Source organism: Pneumocystis murina (assembly GCF_000349005.2).
Source record: "Pneumocystis murina B123 chromosome Unknown supercont1.10, whole genome shotgun sequence".
NCBI lineage: Eukaryota > Fungi > Ascomycota > Pneumocystomycetes > Pneumocystales > Pneumocystaceae > Pneumocystis > Pneumocystis murina.
In genome coordinates, this window is record NW_017802368.1 from 323,558 (window position 1) to 349,355 (window position 25,798).

General features: G+C 27.5%; 12 protein-coding genes across 12 annotated transcripts; 5 read left to right on the forward strand and 7 right to left on the reverse strand.

Annotated features, from left to right (window-relative positions):
- Positions 1-12: 12 nt before the first annotated feature.
- On the reverse strand, positions 13-1,123 carry PNEG_03291 (ATP-dependent Clp endopeptidase, proteolytic subunit ClpP; the record flags this gene model as incomplete). The annotated part of the gene is made up of 8 exons (XM_007877175.1): positions 13-81; positions 126-306; positions 351-531; positions 575-585; positions 637-740; positions 798-834; positions 909-943; positions 989-1,123. 8 exons carry the CDS (start codon positions 1,121-1,123, stop codon positions 13-15), a joined length of 753 nt encoding a protein of 250 aa, XP_007875366.1.
- An 806-nt stretch (positions 1,124-1,929) lies between these two features.
- On the forward strand, positions 1,930-4,287 carry PNEG_03292 (hypothetical protein; the record flags this gene model as incomplete). Its single annotated transcript, XM_007877176.1, has 5 exons — positions 1,930-2,933; positions 2,986-3,218; positions 3,263-3,417; positions 3,462-4,160; positions 4,206-4,287. The coding sequence occupies exons 1-5, from the start codon at positions 1,946-1,948 to the stop codon at positions 4,285-4,287; spliced, it is 2,157 nt and encodes a 718-aa protein (XP_007875367.1). The 5' UTR covers positions 1,930-1,945.
- A 235-nt stretch (positions 4,288-4,522) lies between these two features.
- On the forward strand, positions 4,523-5,661 carry PNEG_03293 (hypothetical protein; the record flags this gene model as incomplete). Its single annotated transcript, XM_007877177.1, has 6 exons — positions 4,523-4,604; positions 4,649-4,717; positions 4,764-4,855; positions 4,904-5,050; positions 5,103-5,513; positions 5,560-5,661. The coding sequence occupies 6 exons, from the start codon at positions 4,523-4,525 to the stop codon at positions 5,659-5,661; spliced, it is 903 nt and encodes a 300-aa protein (XP_007875368.1).
- A 605-nt stretch (positions 5,662-6,266) lies between these two features.
- On the reverse strand, positions 6,267-7,507 carry PNEG_03294 (hypothetical protein; the record flags this gene model as incomplete). The annotated part of the gene is made up of 5 exons (XM_007877178.1): positions 7,343-7,507; positions 7,244-7,295; positions 7,062-7,199; positions 6,779-7,016; positions 6,267-6,735 (listed from the first exon to the last, which is right to left on the reverse strand). The coding sequence occupies exons 1-5, from the start codon at positions 7,463-7,465 to the stop codon at positions 6,267-6,269; spliced, it is 1,020 nt and encodes a 339-aa protein (XP_007875369.1). The 5' UTR covers positions 7,466-7,507.
- Positions 7,508-7,835: 328 nt separating this feature from the next.
- PNEG_03295 (hypothetical protein) lies at positions 7,836-11,966 on the forward strand (the record flags this gene model as incomplete). The annotated part of the gene is made up of 13 exons (XM_007877179.1): positions 7,836-8,032; positions 8,078-8,201; positions 8,247-8,314; positions 8,364-8,532; positions 8,575-9,231; positions 9,273-9,870; positions 9,916-10,023; positions 10,072-10,211; positions 10,252-10,550; positions 10,598-11,323; positions 11,365-11,491; positions 11,535-11,876; positions 11,921-11,966. The coding sequence occupies 13 exons, from the start codon at positions 7,836-7,838 to the stop codon at positions 11,939-11,941; spliced, it is 3,576 nt and encodes a 1,191-aa protein (XP_007875370.1). The 3' UTR covers positions 11,942-11,966.
- A 174-nt stretch (positions 11,967-12,140) lies between these two features.
- Positions 12,141-15,041, forward strand: PNEG_03296 (hypothetical protein). Its single transcript, XM_007877180.1, has 13 exons — positions 12,141-12,219; positions 12,269-12,433; positions 12,483-12,514; positions 12,563-12,825; positions 12,872-13,044; positions 13,088-13,232; positions 13,273-13,431; positions 13,472-13,711; positions 13,756-14,601; positions 14,644-14,680; positions 14,723-14,853; positions 14,899-14,921; positions 14,973-15,041. Exons 1-13 carry the CDS (start codon positions 12,167-12,169, stop codon positions 14,995-14,997), a joined length of 2,292 nt encoding a protein of 763 aa, XP_007875371.1. The 5' UTR covers positions 12,141-12,166; the 3' UTR covers positions 14,998-15,041.
- Positions 15,042-16,432: 1,391 nt separating this feature from the next.
- PNEG_03297 (hypothetical protein) lies at positions 16,433-16,994 on the reverse strand (the record flags this gene model as incomplete). The annotated part of the gene is made up of 5 exons (XM_007877181.1): positions 16,433-16,548; positions 16,684-16,738; positions 16,783-16,838; positions 16,886-16,922; positions 16,974-16,994. 5 exons carry the CDS (start codon positions 16,992-16,994, stop codon positions 16,433-16,435), a joined length of 285 nt encoding a protein of 94 aa, XP_007875372.1.
- A 203-nt stretch (positions 16,995-17,197) lies between these two features.
- On the forward strand, positions 17,198-17,976 carry PNEG_03298 (hypothetical protein; the record flags this gene model as incomplete). Its single annotated transcript, XM_007877182.1, has 6 exons — positions 17,198-17,250; positions 17,297-17,321; positions 17,371-17,473; positions 17,520-17,652; positions 17,699-17,841; positions 17,882-17,976. 6 exons carry the CDS (start codon positions 17,198-17,200, stop codon positions 17,974-17,976), a joined length of 552 nt encoding a protein of 183 aa, XP_007875373.1.
- On the reverse strand, positions 17,210-18,664 carry PNEG_03299 (hypothetical protein; the record flags this gene model as incomplete). The annotated part of the gene is made up of 4 exons (XM_007877183.1): positions 17,210-18,154; positions 18,200-18,288; positions 18,332-18,462; positions 18,513-18,664. 4 exons carry the CDS (start codon positions 18,662-18,664, stop codon positions 18,032-18,034), a joined length of 495 nt encoding a protein of 164 aa, XP_007875374.1. The 3' UTR covers positions 17,210-18,031.
- Positions 18,665-18,982: 318 nt separating this feature from the next.
- PNEG_03300 (60S ribosomal protein L12) lies at positions 18,983-19,850 on the reverse strand (the record flags this gene model as incomplete). Its single annotated transcript, XM_007877184.1, has 8 exons — positions 18,983-18,996; positions 19,041-19,228; positions 19,278-19,314; positions 19,354-19,453; positions 19,505-19,552; positions 19,600-19,661; positions 19,715-19,751; positions 19,839-19,850. 8 exons carry the CDS (start codon positions 19,848-19,850, stop codon positions 18,983-18,985), a joined length of 498 nt encoding a protein of 165 aa, XP_007875375.1.
- Positions 19,851-20,246: 396 nt separating this feature from the next.
- On the reverse strand, positions 20,247-21,966 carry PNEG_03301 (serine/threonine-protein phosphatase PP1). Its single transcript, XM_007877185.1, has 7 exons — positions 21,849-21,966; positions 21,709-21,802; positions 21,355-21,590; positions 21,068-21,309; positions 20,844-21,020; positions 20,514-20,800; positions 20,247-20,466 (listed from the first exon to the last, which is right to left on the reverse strand). Exons 3-7 carry the CDS (start codon positions 21,528-21,530, stop codon positions 20,359-20,361), a joined length of 990 nt encoding a protein of 329 aa, XP_007875376.1. The 5' UTR covers positions 21,531-21,590; positions 21,709-21,802; positions 21,849-21,966; the 3' UTR covers positions 20,247-20,358.
- A 294-nt stretch (positions 21,967-22,260) lies between these two features.
- PNEG_03302 (hypothetical protein) lies at positions 22,261-25,735 on the reverse strand (the record flags this gene model as incomplete). The annotated part of the gene is made up of 10 exons (XM_007877186.1): positions 25,276-25,735; positions 24,826-25,227; positions 24,184-24,786; positions 23,948-24,137; positions 23,472-23,906; positions 23,328-23,428; positions 23,155-23,281; positions 22,776-23,111; positions 22,498-22,725; positions 22,261-22,442 (listed from the first exon to the last, which is right to left on the reverse strand). The coding sequence occupies exons 1-10, from the start codon at positions 25,597-25,599 to the stop codon at positions 22,261-22,263; spliced, it is 2,928 nt and encodes a 975-aa protein (XP_007875377.1). The 5' UTR covers positions 25,600-25,735.
- Between the last annotated feature and the right edge of the window lie 63 nt (positions 25,736-25,798).

The following is a 25,798-nucleotide window of genomic DNA, read 5'->3' on the forward strand; positions in this document are numbered from 1 at the left end:
CATTTAAGACATTTATGTATTTTTAATCGATTCTTTATTACGTTTAACTAAAATCTCATCAATAATACCTAATTCGAGTGCCTTATAAAATTTATTTTTTTAGATTCAATTTCTAAATAACATACCTCTTGTGGAGTTAGAAAATAATCTCTTTCCATTATTTTTTCTAAAGCAGTCAACAATAATAAATTATTTGAAAATTTACCTATATCATTTAAATCTTTAATTCTTGTTAAATGTTTTTGATAAATAAGATTTAAACGTTCTCTGACTTTCAAAATTTCACGTGCATGAATTGCTATATCACTAATTTTTTTATTAAAAGTCATAAGAGTATAACAAATACAAACCTAGCTTGTCCAGATACGCCACCACTCGGTTGATGAATCATAATACTTGCATGAGGTAATGCATATCTTTGCCCAGGAGCACCTCCTGCCAATAAAAGAGATGCCATTGATGATGCTTGACCAATACATAATGTAGAAACCGGTGATCGAATATATTGCATAGTATCATAAAGAGCAAGACCTAAAAAAATAATTATTTTTTTTAATGATTAATTATTACAAACCAGCAGTTACACTTCCTATTTCATCGATAAATAAAAAAATTTACTTTTAATTTCAATTATACTTTCCTCCTGAAGAATTAATGTAAAGAGAAATAGGTTTTTCGGGATTTTCTGCCTCTAAAAAAAGTAATTGAGCAACAATTACAGCAGAAACTCCATCATGTATCTACATGAATATAAGATAACTATTTTTTTTTTTGTTTGAAAACTAAATAATACGTACTGCTCCATTAAGACATACTATCCTTTCTCTCAATAATCTATAGAAGTCAAAATCATAGGCATACACACACATATATATATATATTAAACATAAAGATTTAGAGAAAAATACCTGCTAAAAATGTCAAAAGTATTGAGAAATCTTCCCTAATAATAAAAATTAACACAACGCATTAATCATTTTTAACATACGGTTTGTTCAATAACATACGGTACAGGAATATGAGAAAATAATCTAATTTGAAATTTTAAAAGACATTTCCTATCTATATATCCAAAAAATTCTCTTTCCCTAAAATAAGTTGAATATAATTGGGATAATTTCATACTCCATAATCTATTTTTTATGAACATTTCTTTAGATTTTCAACGATTAAATGCTAATTATTAAATTATTCAAATATAAAATATTTATAAAATTAAAATATAAATATATATAAAACAAAAACAAAAAATATTTATGAAAATATTTTAAAAAGTTAATAAAAATTTAATATATTAAATATTTAAATTTAACACAGATTTATTTTATTTTAAAAAATAAACAGAAAAATAACATAATAAAAATATCATCAATATAAATACATACTAAGTAAAATTGATATACCATTGTGCATGCTAAATGAATATTTATTCATTTTTTTTTAAAATAAAAATAATTTTTATAAAAATTATTAAAAATCTAACATATCAAAAAATAAAGATTCGCTCAGATTTAAAAACCAGTATATCAAAAAATAATAAATTTTTCAATAAACATGACTATATAATTACATCGTAATCATTATATATAAAAAAATAATTCTAAATATATTCTAAAATACATTTAATTTAGAGTTAGGGTTATATCTAAAAATAAAAACCTAGAAAACGAGAACACATCAAATAATTAGCAAAAAAAACACTAAAAAAGGATATTTTAAAGTAATTTGTATATTTCATATACCGGACTACCTAGGATAAAAAGAAAATCTGAAAATACCCCTATCAGTTAATCCTTTTGTTTCAAAATAATTGTTTTACAGCTATCAAAAAATTTAAAAAAACTTATCCATATGCCAAGACCTCCGATCTAGCTTTATTATACAAGGAAACATCCAAGAAACAGTTTTGAAATACATATCATTATAACTAGATTTAAACATTATCATGGCTGATAATGGATCAAATGTGATTAACAACTACCAACAATATAGCTCATTACCTCAACGACTTTTCCAACCTAGACATACTCATGAATCACCTTCGAAAAATGATATATCTTCACAAAGTTATCCCTCAACTCCTTCACATACATCTAATTTATCATATAATCTCACTAATTCTGCTCATCATGATTTATACAGTTCTACTCAACGTTATTCCAGTCAAATAAATATTTCAAAATTCCAACAGACACAGGAGCACTTAAACTCTGCAAATGGTTTGAACAGCCAGCATACCTTTACTTCGAGGAATCCTATTAATATTAGTAATAACAATAATTCTCTTACTTTCGATGCATCATCTGCAAACAGTCCACATTGGCAACAACAATTATCTTATGCAAAAATATCTAGACAATCAAGCTCACCTCATCATCATGCTAGAACGGCAGCAACAACTACTCATAACGTATCTTCAAATTCCGGAATTACAGATACAAATAATCTTAACAAAGCATCTGCAGATGGGATACATAGGAAAGATGGCCCTCCAGTGGAAAAACAAGATGTTCAAAGAGACAATGGGGGGAAAATAAAAAGACAGGATTGGACTAATTTGGATATGGGTGGAATGGGGCTACGTAACATTAGTCAGGAATTATTTCGTTATACGTTTCTAACTTCTCTTTACATTAATCACAATAAACTACTCAGAATTCCCTCTGACATTGGGCGTCTTAGACTTCTTACTCAGCTAGATGTTTCTGGAAATAATTTGACTAACTTACCGCCAGAAATTGGCATGCTTACAAACCTCAAAGAGCTTTTATTTTTTGACAACCAAATAACTAATATACCACCGGAATTTGGTACTCTTTATCAACTTGAGACTCTTGGACTAGAAGGGAATCCATTACCTGATGCTTTTAAAAGTTTATTGGCAAAAGATGGTACCAAGTCTTTAATTTATTATTTAAGGGATAGTTGTCCAGGTTTATATCTTGATATATACATATATATATATATGTATTTAATAGTTATTAGTTCCTCTTCCTCCTCCAGAAAGAGAATGGATCACATTTCCAGGAAAAAAATCGGAAAACTCGTCTCTCGAAAATGAAACTTTTACTGTATTTAACTACAATATATTATGTGATAGATGTGCAACTGTTATAATGTATGGATACACGCCATCTTGGGCATTATCATGGGATTATCGCAAAGAACTTATATTACATGAAGTATTATCATACAACGCAGATATAGTTTGTCTTCAAGTATTTATATTCTGTTATATTTAACATCTCTAAATCATTACTAGGAAGTAGATGTTGATAATTTTGAAGAATATTTTTCTCCTAAGCTCTCTATTAAAGGTTATAAAGGAATATTTTGGCCTAAATCACGTGCAAAAACTATGAATGAAGCAGAACGTAGAATAGTTGATGGTTGTGCTACCTTTTTCAAAACAAACATGTATATTTTTTACATTTTTTTTTACCGAAAACTAATAATCTTAGATTCGATTTATTAGAAAAGCAATTAATCGAATTTAACCAAGCACCTTTACGTCGAGATGGACATAAACTTACTCATGATATGTATAATCGTGTTATGACCAAAGATAATATTTGTGTTGTATCATTACTTGAGCACCGAAATGCAGGTTATCGTCTAATAATTGCAAATACACATTTTTATTGGGATCCAAAATTTCGAGATGTTAAAGTTATACAAGCAACAATGCTTATGGATGAGCTTACGGAAATGGCTGAAAACTATGCAAAAATACCAGTTCGCAAAAGACCATCCAAAATATTAGATGATACTTTCGATTTTAACTGGAATGAAAATCGTCCTACATATTCATCAGGAACTAAAATACCATTAATTATTTGTGGAGATTTTAATTCAATTCCTGGTAGTGGAGTATATGATTTTCTTTCTCGAGGTCATATTCTTGAAAATCATAGTGATTTTATGGATAGTAAGTATGGTACATATACTACAGATGGAAGATCACATTCTTTTCAATTAAAAAGCTCCTACAATATTATAGGCGAACTCCCATTTACGAACTACACTCCTGGATTTTCCGGCGTAATAGACTACATTTGGCATACAACAAATTCTCTTGAAGTTACAGGACTTCTTCAAGAAGTCGATAAACAATATTTAGATGGAGTAGTTGGATTTCCAAACGCACATTTTCCAAGCGAGTAAGTAGCAATTTAACTAAATTAATAAATAATTTTTTCATATAGTCATATTTCTATTCTTGCAGAGTTTAAAGTAAAAAAAGAAAAAAACCAACTACCTCCACCAGATTTTGGTTCTCGAAAATAAAGCAAAATCTCCCAAAACATATAAGACTATAATTTCATTAAATTTTTATCTAAGATTAAAAAACATATATAATACTTTTGCTCATCTACATTTACTAGTCTTGCTCAATTTAAATATTTTTCATAAATTACTCTTTCTAATCTAATTTTTGTAAATAACCTAAATAAAACAATTTCAACTGAAATAATTTCTTTCTAAACATTCGTAATATTGAATTTCTTATGAAATATTTTAAATGTCTGCAAAACATCTTATAACTAAATCTGATTACAGAAATTTTCTTTCTAAATTTGATACATTTCTTTTCGATTGTGATGGTATACATTTAACATTTAACATATTACTTTTAATGAATTTCTAGGTGTTTTATGGAAAGGTACAGAGTTATTGCCAAATGTTCAACAAACATTAAACTTTATACGATTAAAAGGCAAAACTATTTTAATATTAAAGAAATGTATTAATTATTAAAATAGGAAAAAGTATTGCATTTGTCACAAATAATTCATTAAAACCAAGAGAGGAATATCAAAAAAAATTTATGGAATTAGGACTTGACGTAAAATTAGTAATTATAAACATTTAACTAAGCAATACTTAAAAAGAAATTATCTAGGATGAAATATTTAATTCATCATATTCTGCAGCTCTTTATTTAAAAAATGTTATCAAATTTCCCAAGGAGAAAAAAATTTACATTATTGGAGGGGAAGGTCTTGAGAAGGAATTAAATAGACAGGGAATAGAATATATAGGAGGAACTGTAAAATATATTTACTATATTTTATTTTTTATAATATATTTACAATATAAAGGATCCTTCTGAAAGAAGAGATATAAAAACAGAAGATTTCGAAAATCTCAAATTAGATCCATCAGTAGGGGCAGTTTTATGTGGTCTTGATCTACATATAAATTATCTAAAATATTCTAGAGCTCTTAGATATCTTGAAAACGAAAAAGTATTATTTCTTATAACTAACTCTGATTCTACATATCCTGCTTCTGGAGGATTATTTCCAGGAACAGGATCATGCTCAGCTCCTCTCTTAAATTCATCAGGAAGAAAGGCAATATTTCTAGGAAAACCGAATCCAGAAATGCTTCAAGCGATAGAATCTAAATTTAAGTTTAATAAATCTAGAACATGTTTTATTGGAGATAGAATTGACACAGATATATTATTTGCGAAGAATTCAGGTATTAAAAGTTGTTTAGTACTTACAGTATTAATATATTCATATTATCATATTGTTTCTGAATTATATATAGGGAATAAGCAAAGAAGATGTTATATTAAAAAACACATCAAATATTATGCCCGATTATTATATGGAAATGTTGGGCAATCTTCTTAATGCTGATGACATATAAAAAATTTAATATATATATTTCTACAAAAGTATTATGAATTATATATCCATTAAATGTATCTTTAGACATTACGAATATATATATATATAAACAATACTTAAATTTGTATTCAATACTATTTTTTCTAGTAATTATAAAAATCGCAGACTCAATTAGCCTTAAAAATAAATTCTAAAGTTAATATTATACTTTATAAACATAAATGTATATAAAATTAAACTTTTAATAATATAAACATAAAAAATATATATTTAAATTAGCAAGTTTAAATAATTATATTTTAAAATTTAAATCTATCGATTTCATAATTATTCTAAGATTTAAAAAATAGATTTTCAATCTTATATTTCTAAAACCAATTGCTCAACATTTTCAAATTTTAATATGTGATCTCAATATCACGTATAACCTATCCAAAAATAACATATTTAATGTGCATAGATACATACATATGCAATACGTTAACAAAAAATCAACACTTCTCTATATAATTCTTATCCAAAAAAACTTACCAAAGAAATCATAAAATATAAAATTAATAATTTATTAATAATATAATTTAAAACGTGTCGATATTTATATGAAAATTCAATTTAGATAGAAGTTTAAAACATATCTGTTGCTTTATTTCTGCGTTTTGAAGAACCCTTTATATTCAAAATAAAAGGAGTTTTCTCTATTGTAGTATTATTTGAAGAAAAATAGCTAACATGTCTTTGAAAATTCAACTTTTCGGGAAAAAGTTCTTTATGAGAAACTTCATTTGATTCTTCAGAAGAAATTTTTCTATGATTTAATTTCATTAATTTCTTAGGAAATAACTCATTAGAGGTTAAATTTGCCAATTTTTCAGGAAACAATTCAATATTACTTTTTAAGGAAGTGCTGGTCAACGATAAAGAATTTTCAGACGTCTGACGATCACAATCTGAATGAAGAAATGAAGAGTCATGCAACGTTGATGATAATACTGGTCTATCTTTTTTAGATAAAAAATTGACTTCTAAATTAGATTGATCTCTTGAATATTTATATGGGCTAAATCTTCGAGAAGTATTCTGTTTACGACGATATCTGTAGAACTTAATACAATTAGCCAAAATTTTTATATACTTACGATATATATCTTTTCTCACTAGGATGTGGATGAAAAAGGTACCATCTACTTCTTTCTCTTGCACCAGGAGTCTTTTTATCAGAAGTGCTAGAATGTCTTATGAATAATTGAGCATTATTATATTTTAAACACGTTTTTGCCGGTACAAGAGAACTAGTATATAATGTATCAACTTTAAAACAAGAAATACTAGAAAGCACAGATAATGCAGTTGAAGCGTCAGAATATACTAAATTACCTACATTTAAAGTTAGCAAATTTAATATAAAATAGATTAAAATACATGATGAATCATCAATCCATTCAATCGAAGGAGAAACGGTTGGATAATAAGTAATACAATACTTTTTTACATCATCTGTAGACATTTGATCCACTCCTTTTAAATACAAAGCTTCAGGTCTCACTTCATTTAAAAATTCTAATATTTTTTAATAAACATATTACTTCAGAAAAATAACTCACCATTTTTTTGTATGCCTAGTTCTTTAAAGTTATACGCCACACCGTTTTTATTCTAATTTAAAAAATTCATATACTCATTGAAAATAAATTCAGTAATACCTTTGTAACATTTCTAGGTTCATCCAAAGATATATCTAATTCTTTACATTCATTTTCTCCCTCATGATCCATTTCAACATCATCAATCCCTAATTCCATCTCTTCATTTTCATCTAAAATCATCTTCAATTTTCTTCATTAATTATTGATAAATACAGTTCCAAATCATTTCACTTTAAAAAGCTAATATTTTAAAAAATTAACGACTCGCGTCCAAAAATACTCCTATATTAATTATAAAAATATATACAAATATTACTATAAAAACTAATAATAAAATACAAAGATATAGATTTCATTTACAATAACTATACATATTTATCATGGGAAAATTAATACAACTTGAATTACAAAATTTTAAATCATATAAAGGACATCAGACGATAGGTCCATTTTATGATTTTACATCTATTATAGGACCAAATGGCTCAGGAAAGTAATAAAAAAGACTACTCCTCATTCATTTAATGAACATATAGGAAAATCAAATTTAATGGATGCTATATCATTTGTTTTAGGTCTTAAATCGTCTCAATTGCGCTCATCTCATTTCACGGATCTTATTTATCATGAACAACTGGCACCAAATAAAGAAAATTCACATAAGAACTTAGAAAATAGAATAAAAGACGCGTGGGTAATGCTTGTGTATGAAGATGATAGCGGAAATCATATACAATATAAAAGAACGTAGGTTCTCTAAATATGCATTCTTTTTTAATTTACTATAATCAGAATATCATCATCTGGAACAACAGAATATATAATCAATAACAAAATAGTTACGGCTGCTACTTATAACAAAGCACTTGAAGGACATAACATTCTTATTAAAGCAAAAAACTTTTTAGTATTCCAGGTATAAGCAATACATTTCTCTTTATCATAAAGAATAATAAATAAGGGTGACGTAGAGACAATTGCATCCCAGTCTCCAAAAGATTTAACTAGACTTATAGAACAAATAAGTGGGTATAATTAGATATCTGATGTATATATAATATGTATTCAAAATCTTTAGATCATTGGAATATAAATGTGAATATGAAAGACTTAAAATAGAACAAGAGAGGGCTATAGATAATTCTACTTATGCCTTTCATAGAAAACGGGGAATTAATGCAGAAATCAAACAGTATAAAGAACAAAAAGCAGAAGCTGAAAACTACGCAACAAAATTAGACCAAAGAGTATAATCTTATTAATTGTAAAAATGGATTTATTTTTTATAGGACAATGCAATTACACTGCATCTAACATGGAAATTATTTCATCTAGAGTGCAAAATAAACAATAACAAGGAAATTATTTCTCACAATATTTCTAAATCTAAAGAACTAGATATAGAAAAAAAAAAATATCAAGAAAATTTAAACGAGACTAAAAAAATTCAAGCTAAGATAACGAAAGAGATTTTAAAACAAGAGAAATCTATTAAAGAAAAAGAAAAAGCATTAGAAGAACAATTACCAATTCTTATTGCGGCTAAGGAAAAAATAGATAGTGCCAATATAAGTATCAGTAAATGTAATTCTAGAATCAACGAAATAGAAAGAGATAAATCCAGACAATCAAATCATCTTCTATCTTTTGAAAAAGACTTATCTATTGTAAAGAAAGCTTTTCAAAGATTTGAAGAAGAACAAACAAAATTGGCAAAACAAAAAGGTGTTATTTTTAGTGATGCTGATTTTGAAGAATATAAAAAACTAAAAGATGAAGTAAATAGCAAAATGTCTATTCAAAAACAGGAATTAGAAAATTTGCATCGTCAACACAAAGTTGATTCTGAATCTGCCAATGTTCTTCAAGAAAATTATAATCAATTAAAACGACAAAAAGACATCCTTGAAGAAGAAGTTTATTTATTATCTATACAAAAATCTGAAGTATTAAAATGCATTTTTAAAATAATGTTTTATATTGTTAGGTTACTTCAAAAGTAAACCAATTAATTCAAGATTTAGATAAAGAAAGAAATAATTTAGAAGTCATCCGATCATCTCGTATTCGGATAGCACAACAAGAAATAGAACTTAATGAAAAATTGCAAGAATGCCTTAATAAATTACTTCAAATTAATGCAGATAAACGAGAATCAGAACGTGAATTGAAAACAAAAGATATTATTAATACATTAAAAAGAATATTTCCGGGAGTTCGTGGACGTATCATAGACTTATATCGACCTACTCAAAGAAAATATGAGATTGCTATAGCTACTGTTTGTGGGAAGAATATAAATTCAATTGTTGTTAATAATCAAAAAATTGCCAAGGAGTGTATCGAATATCTTCGTGATCAAAGATTAGGGATATTAACATTCATACCTTTAGATACCTGTCAAATTAAATCTATTGATCAGAAATTACGTAATATTCATCCTCAAGCACGTTTAGCAGTCGATGTTATTAGTTATGAATCATCTATTGAAAGAGCTATACAATTCGCAACAGGAAATGCATTAATATGTGATGATTTTAATATTGCTAAAAGTATTCGCTACAATAAAAATATAGAAACCAAAAGTATATTTATCTACCTTAATAGATTATAGCCATAATTTTTTTTAGTTGTGACACTCGATGGTACAGTCCTTCATAAAGCTGGGCTTATAACAGGAGGACAGAATCACAATTTTAAACAAGAATATAATAGATGGGATGAGCAAGAAATAGAAGGTTTGTAATTACGCATATTTAATATGAAGATAAATTTATTACTCTTAGCTCTTAAACAACTCCGTGATAATCTTATAAGTCAACTTCAAGATATACAAAAAGATAAAAGAAAAGATATGACAGAAGAAGTTGCAAGCTCTAACATTTCAGGATTAGAACCACAACTTCAATTTTCTAGAGAAGATTTAGTATTATATTTAGCTCTTTTTCTGTCATTAATTATTATAGAACATGATACAAAGAAATCTTAATGGAAAAAAAGAAGAGATAGAACACATAAAAAAACAATCAGAAGAAATATCACAAAAACTTGAAAAGGATCAAAATTTACTTGTTCAACATGCAAAAAAAATATCAAAACTTCAAAGTGAAATAAACAATATAGAAGATAAAATTTTTCAGGACTTCTGTTCAAAAATAAAAATAAAGAATATAAGACAATATGAAAATAAACATGAAACATGGACTCAGGAAGCAGCAGAAAAAAGAATGAAATTTCTAACCCAGGAATCAAAATTAAACAATCAGTAAATTATATTATAAGAATGATTTCATTAATTCTAAGTTTTTATAGACTAACTTTTGAAAAACAAAAATTTAATGAAACTTCTGAAAGAATTAAGAAGCTGCAAATGTTTATAACTAGAGATTCATCATTAATATTGCAGCTTGAAGAAGAAAAAAAAGAAACTCAAGAAACCATAGACATTTTAAAAGCTCAATTAGCACAAAAACGAGAAATTCATACAATTAAGAAGAAAGAACATAGCGAAAAGACACAAATTGCAAATGAACTCCACCAGAAAATTAACAAATGGACAAAACAAATTGATTCTCTTTCTAAGATAAATTCCGAAATTGAATCAGAAATCGAAAGAATATCATTTGAACGATATACAATTTTCAAGCGCTGTAAGCTTGAAGAAATTAACATTCCTCTTATTTCAGGAAGCCTTAATGATATCCCAATAGATGAATCGATAATGCAAAATCATATAAATACTGAAAATGAGGAAACAAATAGAATAAAAACTAAAATATGTGATTGGAAAATTGAAGTTGACTATAGCTTGTTAGATAAAAATCTTAAAGAAGATGGATCTATAGATATGGAAAATCTCTTATCCGAAAAAATATCCGATTTAACATCAGAAATAGAAAAAATTGCCCCAAATATGAAAGCTATTGAACGCCTAGAGGGTGTAGAAAATAAACTGCATGATACTGAAAAATATTTTGATAAAGCACGTAAAGAAACTAAACAAGCAAGAGACAATTTTAATGCAATAAAACAAAAAAGGTAGTCTTTTAAAATAAGATAAAATAAATCTGACAAAATAGATATGCTTTATTTCATAAAGCATATACGCATATATCAGAACAAATAGATCAAATATATAAAGATCTGACTAAAAGTAAATCGTTTCCCTTAGGTGGAACAGCATATCTAAGCTTAGAGGATACTGAGGTAATCATATTATTAAAAATAGAACAAAATTAATGCAATAAAGGAACCTTACTTAAATGGCGTTAAATATCATGCAATGCCTCCAATGAAACGATTTAGAGATATGGAGCAATTATCCGGAGGGGAAAAGACTATAGCAGCATTAGCATTGCTATTTGCAATCCATTCCTATCATCCATCTCCGTTTTTTGTTTTAGATGAGATTGATGCAGCATTAGACAATACAAATGTAACTAAAATTGCAAATTATATACGCCAGCATGCTGGCAACGGATTTCAATTTATTGTTATTAGTTTAAAAAACGCTCTTTTTCATCAATCAGAAGCACTAGTCGGGATTTATAGAGAACATACTTCCAATAGCTCTAGGTCTTTAACATTAAATGTTTTATTTTATTTAATTTTTTTTCAATATCTAACTTCTATTAGTTGCAAGATTATAGTGAATAATACAATTGAAAATATATCTGCAAGACTATATAAAATGCTTATTTTTAAAAATATTGTTTTTTATTTAAAAATAAATTTTATAATATTTCTAAATAGTTTTTTGTTAAATTATTTATACTAGGGTTTTGCCCTCCTGCATTTAAAATAAACGTTAAACATTAGAATATGACGATTAAAGTTTTCGAAATAAAAACGTTTATAAATTTATTGTTCCATATAGAAGATATGGAAACACATACTATGAATTATGATGATATCGAGGAAACAGAAGGGATTCGGTAAATAAATTTTTTAAATTTTAAAATACAATTAATTTTAACATTTAAGTTTTTCATGGAATGTTTTCCCATCAACCCGTTTAGAAAACTCAAAGATGGTGGTTCCCATTGCCGCATTATATATGCCATTAATTGAACGTCCTGAATTGCCACCAGTGCAATATGAACCAGTATCTTGTAAAGCACCATGTCGAGCAATTTTAAATCCATATTGGTTAATAATTTCTTTATTCCTTAAAAAATACTAATATTATGTAATGTAGTCAAGTTGATATGCGTGGGAGAATTTGGATCTGTAATTTTTTAAGGACTAAAAATATAATATTAACAATTATATATATAGGTCCATTTTGTTTAACTCGAAACCAACTCCCTCCTATGTATAAGGATATTTCTCCTCAAAACTTACCTATGGAACTATTGCCAAAATATACAACTATAGAGTATATTTTATCACGCCCATCTCAAACACCTCCAATATTTTTATTTGTTGTTGATACATGTCTTGAAGAAGACAATTTACAAGCTCTAAAAGACGCACTCATTGTAAGCTTTAGCCTAGTTCCTCACGATTCTTTAATTGGATTAATTACATATGGAACTATGGTTTGTATACCATTAAAAATGCTAACTAAATTAATATTAATTATAGACTAATGTTTATGAACTTGGCTATTCTGAATGTACAAAATATTATGTATTTCAAGGAACAAAAGATTATACTACAAAACAAGTTCAAGAATTATTAGGATTGATGGGTACTTCTTTGCGACCCCAACAACCTAGCCTACGAAGAACTCAATCTAATTATGGAGCGGCAGCCAGGTATGATTATAACTATTTATGATTTTTTTTCATAATATATAAGATTCTTATTACCAGTTAATATTTGCGAATTTCGATTAACTAATATACTCGAATCATTACAACAAGATCCATGGCCTGTGGCAAACGATAAGCGCCCACAAAGATGCACAGGCGTTGCTATAAGTATCGCTGTAAGTTTGATGGAGGTATGAACATAATATCTTAAACATATCTTATTTAATGTAGAATGCGTTTCCAAATACAGGAGCACGTATTATGTTATTTTCAGGAGGACCAAGTACACAAGGCCCAGGAATGGTAGTTGGTACAGAATTGCGCGAATCAATTAGATCACACCATGATATAGAAAGAGATAATATAAAATATTACAAAAAAGCGACTAAAGTGAATAGTCTATTAATTATTAAATTTTTAATATCTTTAGTTTTATGAAAATCTTGCCAAAAAAGCATCGACAAATGGACATATTATAGATATTTTTGCTGGATGTCTTGATCAAATTGGAATGTTAGAAATGAAATCTTTGTCAAATTTTACAGGAGGACATATGATTCTATCTGATGCATTCTCTTCATCTATTTTTAAGCAAAGTTTTCAGAGAGTTTTCAATACAGATTCCCAAGGATCTTTACAAATGGCTTTTAATGCCTCCATGGAAATACTGGTATTGTTTATTAACACATTTCATTTATTTCTTATTTTTCATAGACTACAAAAGAATTAAAAATATCTGGATTAATTGGCCATGCAGTTTCACTTAATAAAAAATCTCCATCTATTGGAGAAGCAGAAATAGGTATTGGAAATACATGTTCCTGGAAAATGTGTGGAATTTTACCCAAATCAGCTTATGCAGCATATTTTGAAATATCTGATCAAGACAAACAACAAGCTCAAATGAGTCAAAGAGGACTCATTCAATTTGTTACTCATTATCAACATTCATCAGGAACATTTAGACTTCGTGTAACAACAGCTGCTCGCTCTTTTGCAGACAGCAGTAGTCCACTTATACCTCAATCATTTGACCAGGAAACTGCAGCTGTTATCATGGCACGGATAGCAGTATATAAAGCAGAAATAGATGATGGGCCTGATGTCCTTAGATGGACAGATAGGATGCTTATTCGCCTTTGTCAGAAATTTGCAGATTATAGAAAAGATGATCCTTCATCTTTTCGTCTTTCACCAAATTTTAGTCTTTATCCTCAATTTATGTTCCATCTTCGACGAAGCCAGTTTTTGCAAGTGTTTAATAATTCTCCGGATGAAACAGCTTTTTATCGTCATGTCTTGAATCATGAAGATGTGAATAATTCATTAATCATGATACAACCTACTTTAATATCGTTTTCTTTTGATCAAGAACCACAACCTGTATTACTTGACTCTATTTCTATTAAACCTGATGTTATCTTACTTCTTGATACATATTTTCATGTTTTGATTTGGCACGGAGAAATAATCGCATCATGGAGAAAGACAGGATATCAAGACAAAGAAGGATATCAAAATTTCAAAGAATTGCTAGAGTCTCCTCGCCATGAAATTGCAGTATTATGCTAATCTTTTTGGACATTAACTTATTTTACTTAGGAACTTCTAGTTGAAAGATTTCCAATACCAAGATATAGTATATATTTATAATTTTTTTTCCATTTTCTGACTTTAAAAGTTGTCTGTGATCAAGGAGGAAGCCAAGCTCGATTTTTATTATCAAGAATTAATCCATCAGCAACTCATGCAACTAGCAGTTATGGTGCACCATCAGCACAAGCCGTTTTTACAGACGACGTTTCACTTCAAGTATATTAATAACTTTTTTTTTAAATTATATTAACATAAACATAGACATTCATGGATCATCTTAAAAAGTTAATCTATTAATATCAAATTAATATACTATACTAATTAACTAATTTTAGGTTGGCTGTTACCGGTAGCCAATAATTTACTCTTAGCATTAATTTGGCAAATATTATATTATAAAAACCAAAGTTTTAAATATCATAAATAATTTAAATGTATATTTTTAGGTATTTATTGTGTAAAAAATAATTCTATTGGTATATAAGGTTATTTTATAGTTAATTTATACTTAATATTTAACTAATACTATAAATAGATTACAAAAAATATAATAATGTTTAGTATCTATATGTAATCTAGTTATTATTCCTATTATCGAATTTCCAATTATAAAAAATAATTGAATCTCTAAAACATTTTTCAAATTTCATAAAACTTAAGGATTTAAAAAATTAAAATTATAAAATTAAAAATTCATAAATAATTCCTTTATATAACTAATATTCCTTAATCTTTTAACAAAACACATTTATTTAGCTATATATATATATATAATATTTCAATATTTATAAAACAAAGCAATTTTATAATTATTATTCTAAAATTATTAATAAAAGCATGATAAGATTTGAAATGTATAAAATGTTTAAAATTACCACAATATCGCAATATTATCATTAATTTCGAAAAACAATAACCTTCAAATAAACATCAAAAACCTAAAAATAAAAATATACAAAATAATTTTCTATTTTTGTATTGTCTATAACCATTATAAAATTTAAAAATAATGAAAATAAAACATTATTGTATTCTTATATAATATTAATATAAATATAAACATTAAAAAATTATCCAAAATTATTAATAAACTATTAAAAAAAAACAATCTAACAAAATATTAAAAAAGTAACAATATCAAAATAGAATAACATATATAACTTATATGGAAATGTACAAAATAATAATATAAACATAATAAAAAATTATTAAAAAAATATCTATTTTTAAAACTTATATTTTTAAGTTCAATGCTATTTTTAATAGATTTCTTTTAACATATTTTCTAAAATACTAATAATATATCATAATACTATCAATAATAACTAAAAGATCATAAATTTATTAACTTTAGTCTAGCCCTAAAAATTATCTTAACTTTTATAAAAGTAATATATATATATACAAATTTATGATTTCTATTAATATTTCAAATATAAACTAACAATTCTTAACAATCCAAAAAAAAACTCAAAAAAATAATGAAAAAGAAAATAAATTTTTAAAAAGAAAAATATCAAATAAAAACAATTATTTTCTTTTGAAATATAATTTAAACTTACAAGATATTTTTAACATTTAAAACATTTAAACTTTATAAAAAACTATACAATAAATTAATATTTCAACAAAGTCTTAAAAAATTAAAATTAATACAATATTTTAAAAATAATTCTAAACATCATAATCATCAAAAAACTAACAAAATACCATATTTGAAGTAAAACATTTTAGATAAAACATAAATATAAAAAAAAACATAATTTAATGTAACTCTTGAGAAAAAAATATTTATCTATTCTACACAACAGTATTTATGAAGAATAGTGGAACAAGAGACTCGTTTTTGCACAGCTATATCCTTCAGCAATCTGGAAAATGTATGTTCCATAGCCGTACACACAACATGTGCTAAAAATTAAATCTCGATTCAAAAAAAATTATCACCAATGAAGAAACAAAAAAAAATATCATAATGTTATAAATTTATAATAACATATAAGTAAACTTCCATCCAAGAATTATATTAAAAAGCCTTTATTTTACTTTTTCTCAATGCCCTACAAGTCCCACGTACAGCATATTTTCTATTTAATCGAAACTTCAAACAATTAAAATAAGCTCTAATACAAATAAAAAGATCACCTTTGGATCTACATATTTCAAAGACAAAAAGCATCCAATCTTTGGGCGACGGATACCTATATACAATATTAATTTATCTCAACAATTCTTTATCTAAACTAACCATTTCTATGTGCTTTCTTATTTTGATTATGATTTGTCTAAAGAAAAACAAATTAAATCCACCAATCTTTAAATACATCAAAACTTACATGATTTTTTGATTTTGCCATACTTTTTATAATAAAATATTTTTTCAAACGTTAATATCGTAGCACCCTCAATATATCAAAAAACAGTCACGATATTATCAACAAATTTTTCAAATAATACTCTTTAAATTCATCAAAGCTCCCATAATTCATTGAAATGTAACGTTTTTGAATATTAGCTGATGACTCCAATCTCAAAAAAGAAAATCACTTAATTCTAAAAAATGAGCGAACTTCGTCGTTTTAAAGCAACAGATATATTTTCGTTTAATAATATGTATATTTGTTTTATTTTCTTTGTAACTGAAAGATAACCAGCTTAGAAATCTTGATATTTTAACAGAAACAGTAGATATAATGCTATTATAATACTAACATATTGTTAACGAAACAAAAGTATAATATTTCTTTTTATCTTTCATATCTGGCAACATGGCCTAATTTATTTTTGGTTCAAGAAACATCATTATTTGAAGGGAAGACAAAATTAATGGGTTATGGTATGAATAGCATTACATAGAAATATATGTAATAAAAACTAAACAGTAATGGGAAAAACAGAAGGTATAAAAAAGCAATGGCATGGTCATATTACAGCCTTGTCCGTTGCATCAGAGTATCGTCGACTTGGTGTTGCCCGTGATCTTATAAAACTGCTCGAAAATATAAGTGAAAATATGTAGACTTAATTGAAAAAATGATACAAAAAGATGACCTACTTTTAGGTATAATGGATATTTTGTAGATTTATTTGTACGACATAGCAATCTTGCTGCAATTAGTATGTATAAATCCCTTGGATATTCTGTTTTTCGCAGAGTCATAAAATACTATAATGGAAGCAAAGGCGATGATGAAGACGCATTAGGCAGGTGCATACTTTTAAAAATACTATATTAATATTTTAGATATGCGAAAACCGCTTAGCCGAGACAAATTCAGGGAAAGCATAAGGGAAAATGGGGATAAAATATTTGTATTACCAGAAGATATTTATTTCTAATCATTAACTTTAATAACATTAATATAAGAAAGTATCTACGTATACTGTATTTAGTTTATTTTAAACTTGTTTGTAAGTTTTCCAGTACTTCAATTTGAATTTTTGCCTCAGCAATTTCTTCCTCACTTCCATTTCCAGACGCAACTTTCTGAGCCTTTTGGAGATTTTCATTTACGGCCTAAAAGATATTAATTATTAAATCAAAAACATAAATTATATTTACCTCTAAACTAAAATCATCTAATGGATATGCCTCGATAGCATTAATAAATAAATCAGAACCCGGTTGCATAGTAGCAAAACCTCCAGAAACTATAAAAGAATCAATAGGAGCGAATGAAAAAACAAGAAATACCAAAAAACTTGTTAGATACACCATTTTCTTCAATAACCTCAACAACACCAGGATGAAGCTGTTCAATCGTAGGAACATGTAACGCAAGAATACCCATACTTCCTGATGTCGCTGGTATATTTACTTGGAACCTAAAAGTATTATTATTCTTGTTAATCAAAATTTATAATTATATTCTTACACATCTTGAGCTTTATAAAGAATACTATGAGGAAGTAAAAATGTCAATCGGAGTTTATCTGTTAAAGCTTCCTTGGCATATCTTCTACAAAAAAAACCATAGATCTTATTTCTACACGAAAGATGTTTTGCTGATGTTTGAATTAGATTCATTTACAATTTCTATAAAATTTAAAGATATCGAAAAAAACATAAAATTTTAAAAAATATTCATTTAACAATTAAATATTTTAAGAACATAAAAATACAAATAACAAAAAAAGATGTGTATCTCCTGTATAAACCTCTGAATATATACTTTATTTCAGAAATAATAAATGAGAACAAAAAATTGATTTTGTTTGCAATTAAATTAGAGCATCCTATAAAAAAAGATACCCTAGAGTGTTAGCAAACATTAAAAAAAACATGCAAAAAAATTAAGATGCAAAATCTAATATTTAATCATAATATACAGAAAAGATTAAAAGTCTACTCAAGAGGAACTATATCATAAATATTAGAAATATTTTTTTAAAACAATAACTACTTTGAATATCACCAGAAATAATTTCATCAATAATTTCTTTAGGATTTCTGCCGTCTACATGACATCCAATAGTATATGCGGTTCCAAGAATCTCTTTAACTGTACCACTAAGTTCCTTAGCTAAACTCTTAAACCGCATTTGACGTGCAATATTAACAACATCATCTAATGTTATATTCCCGGAATGCCTTCAAAGTAAGATCTATGCTCTGAAAAAAAATAGATGAAAAAGCCTACTTAATATTCTTTTCTTTTTTACGATCCCGTGGAGGTTCTAAAATATAAGAAATAACATAAGAAAAAAAGGAATTACCTCTTAATGCTTTAATAATAAGAGCAGAAGCGGATGGAACAATTTCCACTTGTGCTTGTCGATTTTGAATAGTTAGTTTAACAGTAACCCTTAATCCTTTCTAAATAAAATCAATAATCACAATAAACATAAAAAAACATAAGACACATACCCAACCGCCAGTTGCTTTAGCAATATCTTCCCCTACTTTTTTAGGAGACTGTATTCAAATTAGCGATAATATATCTTTAAAATTATTTCTTATACAAGGCCGAGAGGTCCAATTTTCGGTGCAAGTGTAGATGATGCTCCCACTTCTCCACCAGCGACTTAAAAGCACTTCATTAGATTTTTACTATTTCTTTCTAAAATAAAAAATCACCTCTAAGATAGATAATTTTGATTTCATTAGGATCAAACTACATTAATTATCAACTCAAAAATCAAAAAAAAAAACGATAAAATCCAATAGTTTTAGGAATAGTATCAAAAAAAATATACCATACCTTTGGTGCCATAAGAAAATCAGTTTAAAAACCAAATAACTTATATTTAACAAATTCACTATCAATCGCTAAATATTTCCTTCAGTGACTTTTCAAAACTAACCCTAAAAAATAAGTTATAAAATTAAAAATATCAACATATGTTCTTAATATCAATAAAATACTATATATAGAAAGAACATACTCTACAAGAAACGCATTTTTCAAATCACAAAATAAAAATAATAACAAAAAAAATTAATAATTAATAATATTTTTAATACATGGAAGTTGGATAGAACAAATATAACAGAGAAAATAATTAAAATCTTAAAAAATTACAAAACGAAACTGTCTACTTTTCTTTCCAAAGCTAGATGACACCAAGAAACACATTTTCTTAGTAACATCCAATTATTTTATCCTTATCCTAAATATAATCATACTCGAAAATATAATTGCATGTTGTCAATCTTTCGCTCAATATATATATATATATATATATAAACCGATATCCTATATAAATAACAAATAATGCTATCTAAGCTTTCCCACCCTTGTTTTTCTGTTTTCGTGGAGGTGTCACTGGACGTCCACTTCCCATACCTCCATACAAATATTTCTGTTTCTTTTCAGCCGGCTTAAGAATCTATATGAAGTTAACACTAAATACTTTATTACTAAAATATTATATACTTGAAAACTACAAAGTAAACTTTCATCCACACTCATCATAGCACCAGCATTATCAAATTCTCCACAATAATTAGGTGCACTAAACAATGTAACAAGCTGACGTTTAGAAAAGAATTCATAACCATCTTCAACTACTTGGTGTGCTCGGCATATGAGATCCATATCATGTTTTTGAAGAAAACGAGATACAACATCCGGTCCAAATGTAAATGAAACACCACGATCATTTTCACTCCAACCCGTTATATCCTTATCAGGATCGGACCATAAAAGATCACATAAAAGGCCTAGAATAAAATCAAAACAACCCATATATAATTTAATAATTACCAGTATCTGGAACATCAGTTGGTCGCATTACTCTTCGAATTTGTTCCATAGAAGTAAGATCAGGAGAAAGACCACCATGCATAGTAAATATTTTTTCATCAATAATAGCAGCGATAGGAAGACAATTGAAACAATCAGTAAAAGTCTTCCACAATTTTATATTATATCTTCTTTTGCCTGTAACATTAATAAATAAAAATAAAAGCAATTGAGAAATCATTTACATTCATCATAAAATCCGTAAATACGATTAATACTTGCACATTCATGGTTTCCTCTCAGTATGAAAAAGTTCTCCGGATATTTTATTTTATACGCTAATAAAAGACATATAGTTTCTAGGGACTGTTTCCCACGATCTACATAATCTCCAAGGAAAAGATAATTTGCTTCAGGAGGAAATCCTCCATATTCGAAAAGTCTCAAAAGATCATAATATTGACCATGAATATCACCACATATTTTTCTGGAAAGAATAAGCACAGAAACATGAAATATGAGCATAAATTACATAGGAGCTTCAAGTTCTAAAAGGATTGGTTGATTAACAAAAATTTCTCGTGCCTTAATACAAAGAAAACGAATTTCACATTCAGCTAATTGAACCTGTCTACCAGGACGACTTCCACGAACCTCCAAAAGCCGCTCTATAACAGAATCAAGATCAATCTCATGTTGATCGGCCATTGAATCACAACACAGTTATTTTTCACTATAAAAAGACAATGATAAATAGCTAAATAAATCCTAATAAGAATCAATCACGTTCCATACACGCTTTTCTATATAAAAGAATCAAGCATTCATAATATCTATTAATTGAAAACCAATAATTTCTCTTGAATTTTATCGCATTCAAACATACCTAATTTGCGTTTTTTAAATCAGAATTTTATGGAAAAAAAATCACTATAGAATAAATTCTTATATCTCAACACAATTATAGACAAAAACAACACCTAAATATAATTATTATTTTTTTTTTTCTATTTCTTAAACATTTACATTCGTTTTTCCCTAAAACTTTTGCAAATACTTTTTTAAATAAACACACTTTAATTTATTTTTTACTTAAAACAACACCTTAATTCCTACTATTCCTCCAAACAACCCTTAATTCTTCCCCTTTTATCTTTTCAGTTCCACCGTAAACTATAGGTATTATATAATAATGACCTTAAATTTAATCGGTCTTATAAAACTCAAAGCCGCTTGAACACTGAAATAATATATTACATAAAGATACGTTTATAAATTAAATATGATAAGATATAGACAAATATAGAACAATTCAAATCATGAAATACCACAAACTGATATATATTTATGAAAAAATAAAAATCAAAATAATAAAAGACTTATAATATGCTAATCAACCATATGTACCATATACAATAATGAATAAAAACATATAAATTTAAATAGAAAAGTGAGTATCTACAAGATTACGCGCATATGACAAATTTCCGCTAGTAACGTAAATTAATGAAAGATTGTAAACAGCATGTCGACGCAAATCAAAATAAACATTCTCAAAAGAATCTGAAACAATCAAAGAGAGCACACGCTTATAATAAGGAATTGCAAGATGTGTAAGACCTAGAACTCAATAATTAGATTATATCAATTCCAGTAAACAGAATACTAAACAAACCTAGCTGATGGAATGCACGTGCAATATTGAATTCAGCTTCTTGATGTTCATAGACGCCCATAGACTTTCTAAGTTCATAATATCGAAAAAGAAAAGTCATCCCTTGAAGTATTTGATATTGTCGATTATTTGACTGGCGTTGCATAGCTCTATGCAAATATGCCATTCCAATTGACAAAGAAATTAATGGATCTAATGGAGCTAAAGCATAAGCACGCCCATAATAATCTATAATAACAATAAATAAATAATCTATTAATATTTATTAAAAAACATACTTAAAGCTTGAACATAACTTCTAGAACAAATCATTACGTGACCATAAGAAACAAGCAGTACAACGTTATAGTGTGTCGGAATATAACTATCATTTTCATTTTTATTTATTGAGAGAGAGTCCTTATTCTTTTCAGACATTGCAGAATCAATACTTTTTATTTGACGCAAAAGATATTTCTGTAAAGCGGAATTTGCTGAATAATGCAACATTGCTTCACCAGTTGGCATAGCCACAAAATACAAACGGTATCCGTCTGATCTAAATTTATACAAATTCGAAAAATATCTGCATTCTTCTGCTACAATAGAATATTGTTTAGACCAAAAAGAACATGCTATATTCAGTGTGAATAATTTAAAATGAAGACAAACACATACCAAGTCGAGTAACATGCATTTTATTTAAGCGCTCATGACTTTGATAAAATACATTAGCAGACATAGCAGCTTTAATTACCTCTAAAGCGTCAAGAAAATCGTCATGTTTCGTTAAACATATAGCATACTTATAATTTAGAATCTTTCTTCACGCTCGCATATATAATATATACCTGCATAAAAATATAAAACCAAGTATCAAAAGTTAAACCTCGAAATTCATTTACATCATTATTTACAGTATTTTCTCGATAAGATTCATCATCACTAAATTCTCCAAAAATTGTATTTTAATATTATCAATTTTAATTACCTACCTAATGATTCTTGGAGCCTATTAGCCATAACTTTTAGTTTTTGATTTATTTCCATTTTTTGCATTCGACGTTTTGCCACAGAAATAACACCCTTAAATTTCGTTGATTTTTCTGATGGATAAAACCCACGTACATTGCGAAACTCGTCCACCATATCACCGGCAGTATCCAACCATTCATTTACAGCATGAGGGTCACCCTGCAACATCTTGTCACGAACTATATTTAATTTCTGCCACTTAAATAATATATGCTCGGTTCTTCGCATTTCAATAGCAATTCTTTCATTTAATGAAGGCTTTAGGGAAATCTTTTTAGATATCCTATCTTTTGGAATTTTGGTATCTATAATAAAAGTAGACCTAGGAGTTATATTCTGAGACTCTTCTTGAACTTCAGCAACAGTAGAATTTTCATTTTGTTGGTAACGAATGACTATAAATAATTAAATAATATAATATTTTTTTCCTATATACCTTTATTCACTACATCAAGAGCTTCCTCTCTACGACCAGTAATTTGGTATATATCTGCTAACTGAACAAGAGATTCTATATGCTTTTCACTATTAGAGGAAATCTCCTTAAAGCATTCCTCTGCAGCTTCTAAATCGTTTATTGCTCTATAACACTTTCCCATGGAAAAACATAACTCTGGTCCATTTACCTAGATTAATCTTAAAAATACAGAAATATGAATCATATAAACCAACTGTATCACATTCAATTAAACGAGAATAAAAACGAAGAGCTTCATAATAAAGTTTCTTCTCAGTTAATGCATTAGCAGCATCAAAAATTAAATCGGTATTTTTCTCAAGATCATGATTACTATCTAATACTTCAAAATGCCGTAGCCCTTCACCTATATCACCCATATGTATTCTACATATTCCCAATTTAACCCTTAATTCCATAGGCATATTATAAAGTGTTTTGTCTTCGCTAAAAGAATGTAGAACAGTCTTTCGTCTTTCATCATCATTATCCCATTCCCTGTCATCGGAATAGTTATCCCAAAAATCTTCTGATTTTCTGCCACGTAACCATCTTGCTATATATTTTACATTATATACACACTGTTTCCACCGTTTATCAGCTATATAAAGTTCAGACATAATATGCAATTCATTCCAATTAAGACCGCATTTATCCTTAAATGGAGCAGGAAAACATAAATAATATTCTACAGCCTTTTCATAAAGTGCTATTCCTTCAGAAACTTGAGATGTTTGAAAATATAGTCTAGCCAATTGACGAATTACAGACATATCATTTGGAACAATACCAAGCAAACTCTTAAAACAATCGATTGCCTATGACATATAAGAAAAAAAAAAAACTTAATATCAAACCTTTTTTGTTCTTCCTCTATCACGTGCCAAGACAGCTCGATCCCATATAGCATCAACATCTGCTGGACGAGCATGAATAGCTCTATTATAACAATAATCTGCTTGATCCCAAAGTTGAGCATCCTGACTCAATTTTGCACATGTTAACCAAAGATCAGCATCTTTAGGTTTAAGATGAGCTGCACTAATCCATGCACCAAGACATTTATCTATATTTCCCCTTTCACGATGAACTTCACCAAGAGTTTGCCAAGCAGCAAAGACATTAGAATCAATACGAATAATTTCCTGAAGAGTTTTTAAAGCCTCCGAAAAATCCCCTGACGCAAACGCTTGATTTGCATATCCAAGTAAACATTTAACTTCTTCTGATGGCTCCATATCTGCTACACCTCTACGTCCCTTCAAAATACTTTAAAAAACACTTTCCAAAATTATACAATAAATAACCTTTGATCTTCCTTTATTTTTTTTAAACCCAGAAGCTATCCTAAGATCCTCCTGAAACTTCGATGCCTCATACATCATATCTTCCTTCAAATTTTTTACCGTACCATGCATCCAACCTTTATTATTTTCAACATTCCTATACCTTAAATCTTTATTATCCACATTTTCATCATCTGACCATAACCCTTTATCACCAAGATCAATACATGGAGCTTCAAATTCTCTTGAAACTGAATTAACTCCCCCCTGCAATTCAACATTCGAGATCTCATCATCATGTAACATACGCCAATATTTGCCATCTACATTTTGTTTCTTATTCATTTTTTATTAGTTTCACTTCAATCTTATACTAAAATTCTTAAAAAAAAACTTTAAAAACCCCCCCAAAAGTGAAAAAATACTAAAAACAGAATAAAACAACATAATTATTTACAATATTTCCTTCATTTTTGTTTTTAACTCTAATTTTATATTAGGCGGAGGTCAACTAAGAAAACCATCGTACTTCCCCAACCTCCCC